Here is an 8,916-nt window from a genome sequence, read left to right on the forward strand (position 1 = left end):
TTTCAAATTATGTAAATTGACAGGAACAAAAGGGTTTGATTACAGTTGGTGACCTTTTTCTTTGTCTTGTAGAAGGGCCCATACTGAACGCGTTGTGCTCCTGCTCATGGTGCTTTGAACAACTATTGTTAAGTATCAGTGATGGCCAAGGCCAGCTGGAGGGTCAGAGTCATTTGCAGATGATTAGTTTCCCCCCAAATCCTGCCTGATTTGCTGCAATCTCTTCACCCTTTCTCCGCATTTCCAATTTCTATCACTCACATCCGTTCCCAACAGCTCGTCTTGGAATCCGAGCCGACCAGAACCCATGAAGAAGAAGAAGAAGAAGAAGAAGAAGAAGAAGAAGGAGCCAGGTCACAATCCAGCAATGGTGCCGGAAGCGTCTGAAATCGAGGCTCTAATGATGGCACTGCATAATGCAGGATCTGCAGGGGTGATGGTGACGATGATGATGATGATAATACAGGATGGGGGAGCGAGGGTACCCAGCAGCCAAATGAAAGCAGACGGCCTGAGAAGGAAGTGGAGCCAGAGTCGGTGTTAGCAGTGTTGTTCTGTAACTGCATGGCGTTAACAGCTGCCCCTGCCATTAACACAATGGGAGAGAGAAAGAGAGCGCTCCTTGTTAGGGATCATTTATTAACTGAGATCATCTTTTCGTTAGCCTTGGGGTAATGACTAATGTCAATGGCAAATTTCACAGTTGTCTAGAGAAATGAATTAGATTTGCAATAAAAGGCCCCTTGGCTTGTTGTACACACTCATTTGCTGGAGTTGGTGAACTTGGAGAACTGTAAAGAAACCAAGGATCCTGTCTTAATACCCTCCCCCTCCTCCCTCTCACCAGACACTGACCTTTTTCTCTCATTATGAGGTGAAAAAAAAAGCAAGAAGGGATCTATAAAAAGAAGCCTTACAGTATGAGCCGTGGCGTGGGTAACATCATTACGGTGTATTCGGCGATGCAAATGAGACCTATGGATTGTGGCGTAACCATCGATGTGGACGTTTAGAGAAACCGCACACACACACATGCACACACACGCTGCGTGGGATCCAACCTTCGCGGACTCGGTTCAGCTGCGTGTGTGAGTGTTTGTGCATCTGTGTCTGCGCAGTTCAAAGATTAAGACTCAGGCGTATTATTTAATCCGCCCATTGAGCAGTGGCAGAGTGTGGAGACAGAATGGAGTGGGTACAATGACCCCCCGTCGGTGGCGACTCACGCCATCTCCAACGCTCCTGACGGCACCACAAAACATGCCCTCACCTACGCACCCCCTCGCCCTCCTTCCTCCCTCTCTTTTCTGACCCAAAGACACCCCCCCCCCCCCCCACACACACACACACACACACACACACACCATCCCCAACCCCTTACAAAAGAACCTGTCAGGATGGGACCCTCCCTCCCTCACTGCACGCACACGCACACACAGACGCAGAAACAAACCCTCCACCCTCCACTGCTGTCATCGCCCCCGGGGGTATCCTTCCAAGAATAGCGGACCCCCAAAAAACAGCACTCTTTCTCCCTCTCTGTGTCTCATTCTCCTTTCTCCCCAGTCCTTTCTTTTGCAGGACAGATGACACAATGCAGTGATTCACACCGGGCTGGGCACTCACATACTGTAGGTTAGCCTCTATTGGCCCATGTGTGGCTGGCTCGCAGCGTGGGGTTAATTGCGAGCGAGGTTAACAAAATAGGAGACAAAAATCAGTTTCAGAAGAGGCCGGGGACCCAGGAGGCTGAACTGACATGAAGTGGGACCTGGAACACAATGCGTGTGTGTGTGTGTGTGTATGTGTGTGTGTGTGTGTGTGTGTGTGTGTGTGTGTGTGTGTGTGTGTGTGTGTGTGTGTGTACATGTCTGCATGGGTGCACGGAGCTGGGTCAGATGTTGTTTCCCCTTAATGAGTGGTGCTAACAGAAAGGGCAGGGTTTACAGGATGGCCAAAGTTCTAAACAACTGACACAAAATCAGCTTTGAGCCACGTCAACTGTGATCGACAGTCACACCATCTACTTACTACCAAATCAGTCAGTTAGTTGGAAAATAAAATGTTGAGAAACTCAAGTTGTTACTGCTTTTTCAGCAATGTTAAGCTGCTTGATTCTCCACTAGGCACCAACCACAATAACTGTATTCATAGTTTAGTGTGAGTACATTTTCACTGAAAACAGATATTAGCTGGATCTAGAAATGTAGCTGATATATGATATATGGGTGATAAAGGGTTACATTATCACCCATATACAGCCTGCCTGCTTTCTTGGTGCTAAATAACATGCAAATAAAACCCTAAAATGTCCCTCACCAAAGTTGGAGTGTAGACTTCTTGGATGGTGTCTCAGTATAAATAACCATATACATAGATAATAACAAAGGAGCAGTTTTTAGCACATGTAGTTGACCTTTTTTTTTTTTTACCCCCTGGAGATCGCCATGTGAAAATGAGTTTATAGATGCTGAAATGCTAAAAATGCAAAGACCTCAGGCTCTTGGTGATTCTTCTTTGTGGGTTTGAGCCGTTAAAGTCATGTAACTCATGTGAGAAGTTGATCAATTGTAATGTAGAACTATCGTTTACAGGAGCCCTTAGAGATGGAGAGAAACGTTCAGTCATTTATCTCATCCTAATCTTCCACATCAAGAAGCCAGAGTGGTTCGGGCATCTGACTATGATGCTTGTGATTAGGTGTCCTGGGCATATGTCCTGAGAGGAGGTCCTGGGGTAGACCAAGCATACATTTTTTGGCTGCCTTGGATCACCTAAAGGCGGTGGTAGGGTAGAGATAGGTCAGGGCTTCTTTGCTTAGGCTGCTGCAACATTTTGCTTTATCTCATCACCATGTGCCTGGCTTCCTGTTTTATTTTGAAAATCTCATGTGGCTTGCTGTATTTTCTTATATTTGTTGTTTTCCTGCCCAGTTCGTTGTCTGTATTCTGCTGTGTCTTATCTAAATCGAGTGTGTCGGATGTGTTCAGCTGCTTCTCTTGTGTATCCTAATGGTTTTATTTCTTTGATTTATCTTGTTAGACTTGTGTTGCTTCCACACTGCACTATTTATGATATTCCATAGGTACTTAGGTACTCCAATTCATATTTTCATTTTCATTTCCTGCTGACTTGTGTGCCATTCCATTTGGGTAAGTTTAAGAACTTTACCTTAAAATTACACACAAAAAATGACCAAATAAGCCCTGATTTCAGCTTCTTGAATGTGTTTTTCTCTGATATCCAAAGCGGTGCAACAACCTTCTTGGTTCCTGAAAATCCCTGCCACATTTCACTGTTTTGTACCAATTCATTGAAAACTCAATCATGGTTTTTTACAAATGCAGACAATAAATAGTTGCTGTATAAACAGAATCAGAAACTATTTTTCACCTTTATTAATCAGGTTTCTGGCTTTACATTGAGTCTGCATTGGGCTGAATGGCAGCACAGTCAGCAGTAAAACATCTGCATTCACTATCGCACAAATACTTTAACAAAGCAGAGCACAAAGGCTATAAAAAGCAGCATCTGGAGTATTTGTATTTGTAACATCAACATACCATGTGGGATTGGTGCAGTACAGTGCTATAAAGCCTCAGCTGTGTTATTAGAAAGCACTATAGCAGTCAGTCACTTACTGTACAGTTTCTCCACAATCACATTTTTGAAAATGGATGTAACATTTAGCTGTTAATACCAGCTGCTGGAGTGTTCGTCTTTAGATGATTTAATTGCCCAGCAATTTTCTCCTGTCAAAAAAGCAATGTGCACCTCAGATGAAAACGAGCGAGCGCAAGTGGGAGAGTTAATTAGCGACCTCGTTAGGGACCTGGAAGTGTCTGGTGGGGCCTCTGTGTGTGCTTGTGCGTGCCTCTTTCTATCTTTGTGTGTGCCGTCTTTGTCTCTGTGTCTGTGTGTATGTGTGTGTTACTTGATGACAAGGATATACAGAAAGGCACGTAGTAATGACCTAATCTCTTATTGTATGTATACATGACCAGCTTATTCTGTGTGACTGACAGGAAGTACTGAATGTAAGCCAACTGATACACATGTGTGACGGAAGATCATTTTATATTTGCTTTAGAATTATTGAATAGTTTAACATATATGTGTGTATGTTTGTTTCTGTATCATATCAGTCTTACAGTCTTGAACCCCCCAAAATTCTCAGCATTGGCCTTTTTTACATGATACGTCATAAAACTCAACCGAGGTCCTCTTTCTGCTTTGCTTCGTTTAATTTTTTCTTTTGCTTTATTTCACAATAAACCTTACTATGTTAAACATGCTTATATGGCTACTGTAAGTTTCTTCCTTTGAAACAGGGAGGAGCATGATGGATTGGGGGTTTGTCCAGAATAACAGTTAAAATCTTGAGGAGTTCTCCTTAGACATTTCCAATGCTTTTTGCAATGCTATGTCAGGGCTTGTGACCTCAAATGAAAACAACAAAAGTTGTTAGGGCTAAAAGCAGTGTACACGCCTGACAGGTTGCCAGTCTGTCGCAGAGCTAACTTAAAGAGACAGACATTCATTGTCACATTCAGACCTATGAGTAATTTGCCAATTAACCAAACATGCATTGTCATGTTTCGGCCGTGTGGCAGGCAGGATGAGGACCCAAATTGCAAACTCACACACACGGGGGATAAACTCAAAATGCAGCTTTAATGCTGATAAGTGATAAACAATAACGATGATACAAAAAGCAATACAAAACTACACTAAACTGGGAAAAGCTAAAGTAACATATACTGGAAGACACGGGGAGAACCACACACGGCATGAGGGAGAACGCGACGCCGAACAGAGGAAGACGCAGACAGAAATACACAGAGGGTTAACGAGGAAAGTGGGAACACACGGGGAACACAGGTGACACAGATAACCATAACGAGACACTGACGGGAGACGGGCAGAGTCAAACAGGAAGTACAGAGGTTCAGACAGGAGGAGAGAGAGCACGGGGAAAAACACAGACATAACGGGCTGGGGAAACATGGAACAACCACAAAGGGAGACGAGGGCTCATAAATACAGAGAGGGCACACAGGGGGGAGAGAGAGCACGGGGAAAACTTAGACATAACGGGCAGGGGAAACATGGAATAAAACATAAGGAGAGACGAAGGCTCACAGATACACAGAGGGGCACACAGGGGGTGAGAGTCACAAAGGGAACGCACATAAGGAACACCACAACAGGGCAACTCAGAAAACATGGTCTAAATAAGGAACGAAATACAAAAATACATGGAAACTAAGAATACTGGGCCAACACGGCCCAGGACCATGACATCACCCCCCCCTTAAGGGCTGGCTCCCGACAGCCCAAACCCGAGAAACAAAAACAAAAACAGAAAACAACCCACCCAGGGCGGGAGGCGGGGGACCAGGACGGAGGGACCAGAACGGGAAACAAAACAAACAACAGAAAACACAGGAGCACATGACCATAGTCAAAATAAAGTTCAGGGGGCCGACCCAGAGCCCACAGGCACAAGAGTTCACGGGTCACACGGTCGGGGGGCCGACCAGGCGGGTAGCACAGGTGGCAGAGCTGGTCCGGAGGCCGGCCGTGCGGAAGGCAGCGGCGGCGGCGAAGGAGACGACGGAGCAGTTCAGGGGGCCGGCCGCGCGGAAGGCAGCGGCGGCGGCGGAGGAGACGACGGAGCAGTTCAGGGGGCCGGCCGCGCGGAAGGCAGCGGCGGCGGCTCTCCAGTGTCAGGCGTGCTGGCCATGGCCCGGTGGGCACAGGACCAGACGAAGCACAGGCTGAAGGCTCTGAGGCTGCTGCTGCAGCTGACGAAGGCTCTGAGGCTGCTGCTGCAGCTGACGAAGGCTCTGAGGCTGCTGCTGCAGCTGACGAAGGCTCTGAGGCTGCTGCTGCAGCTGACGAAGGCTCTGAGGCTGCTGCTGCAGCTGACGAAGGCTCTGAGGCTGCTGCTGCAGCTGACGAAGGCTCTGAGGCTGCTGCTGCAGCTGACGAAGGCTCTGAGGCTGGACCAGGCGAAGGCTCTGAGGCTGGACCAGGCGAAGGCTCTGAGGCTGGACCAGGCGAAGGCTCTGAGGCTGGACCTGGCGAAGGCTCGGAGGCGGCTGGACCTGGCGAAGGCTCGGAGGCGGCTGGACCTGGCGAAGGCTCGGAGGCGGCTGGACCTGGCGAAGGCTCGGAGGCGGCTGGACCTGGCGAAGGCTCGGAGGCTGCAGCTGACGAAGCACAGGCTGGACCAGGCGTAGCAGAAGGTGGCTGGATGGGCTCCTCGGGCCCTCCAGCTGATGTGGCATGAGGCTGGTGCGGTTCTCCCGAACCCCCAGCTGACGAGGAAGGTTGCTGAACGGGCCCCTCGGACCCTCCAGCGGAGACAGGAGGCTGAACGGGCCCCTCGGACCCTCCAGCGGAGACAGGAGGCTGAACGGGCCCCTCGGACCCTCCAGCTGACGAGGTAGATGGCGGCGTGGGAGCCGCGGAGTCCTGGATGAGCTCGTCCAAGCTCCCAGCAGGAGCCGATGCAGAGCCAGAGAGACCTGAGACCCCTGGCTGAATGTTGAGCTGACCAGCGGACCGTACTGCTATCGGGGACTGGGCTACAGGAGCTACTGGAGCCTGCGCTACAGGCGGCACTGGAGCTACTGGGGCCTGAACTGAAACAGGCGGCTCTGGAGCTACTGGGGCCTGAACTGAAACAGGCGGCTCTGGAGCTACTGGGGCCTGAACTGAAACAGGCGGCTCTGGAGCTACTGGGGCCTGAACTGAAACAGGCGGCTCTGGAGCTACTGGGGCCTGAACTGAAACAGGCGGCTCTGGAGCTACTGGGGCCTGAACTGAAACAGGCGGCACTGGAGCTACTGGGGCCTGAACTGAAACAGGCGGCACTGGAGCTACTGGGGACTGAACTGGGGGTGACACTGGAGCTACTGGAGACTGAACTGGGGGTGACACTGGAGACCCAGGTGACACTGGTGTACTGGGGTGAAGGCAGCGAGGATGCAGTCTCTCTCTTAAGGGAGGATCGAATGATTTAGCGATAAATCTTGACGGGAAAAGATGCCGATGCTGAGAATACCAGGCAGCGGGGGCTAACTGAACTGAGGGTGGCTGCGAGGGAGCTAACTGAACTGAGGGTGGCTGCGAGGGAGCTAACTGAACTGAGGGTGGCTGCGAGGGAGCTAACTGAACTGCTGGCGGCTGCACCGGCGATAAGCAGCTCGCGTCGACATCTGCCACACAAAACACAGCCCCTGAGCGAACAGTCACTATGTCTGGAAAAGACACAGAGTCCTCACTCACCACAGCAGGTGAATTGGAAGTCCGAGTGTCCGGCTGTGGGGTGGTGCGTCGTTGTACAGTGTCTCCGGAGTCCAAACAAAAGGGGACAGAATTATCCGAGCCCGGTGTTAAAAAAACAGAGCCACTCACAGTTGTGCACGGGTTAAGAAGTCCGGGATCCGAAGGCTCGGGCTGAGAGTGTGACACACGGTCACTCTCTCCCAGGGGTGAAAACTGCTCCGCTGCTCGGGAACGGCGATGACGTGAACGCCGTTTTCTCCGGGAAGGGGGAGGAGACGAGCCGGGCCGCGAATCCGTCAGCGGGCCGGGCTGAACATCCTCCGGCTCTTCGTACAGGAGCGACCGCTCCGGGAGGACGCCTACAGTGGAGACGAGGAAGTCCTGGATGTGGGGGTGGAGCGCGCCGAATAGCCACGGGAGTCCGGACACCATCCGCTGTAGGCGGACGGCTACGGTCTCCCGGTACTCACCCTCGGGCAGCACCACCCACTCCTGACAGTGATACTCCACTGTATAAATCAGATCCTCCCGGAGGTCAGCGGAGGGGTTGTGAATTGCTGGGTCCATATCGTGGTCGCGTTCTTCTGTCATGTTTCGGCCGTGTGGCAGGCAGGATGAGGACCCAAATTGCAAACTCACACACACGGGGGATAAACTCAAAATGCAGCTTTAATGCTGATAAGTGATAAACAATAACGATGATACAAAAAGCAATACAAAACTACACTAAACTGGGAAAAGCTAAAGTAACATATACTGGAAGACACGGGGAGAACCACACACGGCATGAGGGAGAACGCGACGCCGAACAGAGGAAGACGCAGACAGAAATACACAGAGGGTTAACGAGGAAAGTGGGAACACACGGGGAACACAGGTGACACAGATAACCATAACGAGACACTGACGGGAGACGGGCAGAGTCAAACAGGAAGTACAGAGGTTCAGACAGGAGGAGAGAGAGCACGGGGAAAAACACAGACATAACGGGCTGGGGAAACATGGAACAACCACAAAGGGAGACGAGGGCTCATAAATACAGAGAGGGCACACAGGGGGGAGAGAGAGCACGGGGAAAACTTAGACATAACGGGCAGGGGAAACATGGAATAAAACATAAGGAGAGACGAAGGCTCACAGATACACAGAGGGGCACACAGGGGGTGAGAGTCACAAAGGGAACGCACATAAGGAACACCACAACAGGGCAACTCAGAAAACATGGTCTAAATAAGGAACGAAATACAAAAATACATGGAAACTAAGAATACTGGGCCAACACGGCCCAGGACCATGACATGCATGTCTTTGAACTGTGGGAGAAACCAGGAGAGACCATGCAAACGCCACACAGAACTCTGGATCTTCATGTGAGATTGGGCAGCAGTATCTATCAGGTTACCCGTGTTTAGAAATTGTTGAAGTGTTCCGGGAACATGGAAAGCTTTCAGGAAAGTGTCCATTTTCTTAGATCCATGTGTAGAGCTACAGTTAAAAGTAGCTCTGTTAAAAGTGTTTGCAACTGTCAACAGTTAAAAAACAACCTCCTGGTACCAAGTACAGTCAAAAAGAAACCTGCACTAACCTGAACATTGATCATTTTAATTCAACTTCAATGTT

At 49.8% G+C, this 8,916-nt stretch overlaps 1 protein-coding gene across 1 annotated transcript; it reads right to left on the reverse strand.

The window, feature by feature from the left end:
* Nucleotides 1–570: 570 nt before the first annotated feature.
* On the reverse strand, nt 571–8,588 carry LOC309701253 (uncharacterized protein; the record flags this gene model as incomplete). Its single annotated transcript, XM_082525347.1, has 3 exons — nt 6,192–8,588; nt 5,903–5,981; nt 571–583 (listed from the first exon to the last, which is right to left on the reverse strand). Exons 1-3 carry the CDS (start codon nt 7,885–7,887, stop codon nt 571–573), a joined length of 1,788 nt encoding a protein of 595 aa, XP_082381473.1. The 5' UTR covers nt 7,888–8,588.
* Nucleotides 8,589–8,916: the final 328 nt, after the last annotated feature.

The sequence above is a fragment of the Aulonocara stuartgranti genome (genome assembly GCF_965226115.1).
Source record: "Aulonocara stuartgranti genome assembly, chromosome: 23".
Lineage (NCBI taxonomy): Eukaryota > Metazoa > Chordata > Actinopteri > Cichliformes > Cichlidae > Aulonocara > Aulonocara stuartgranti.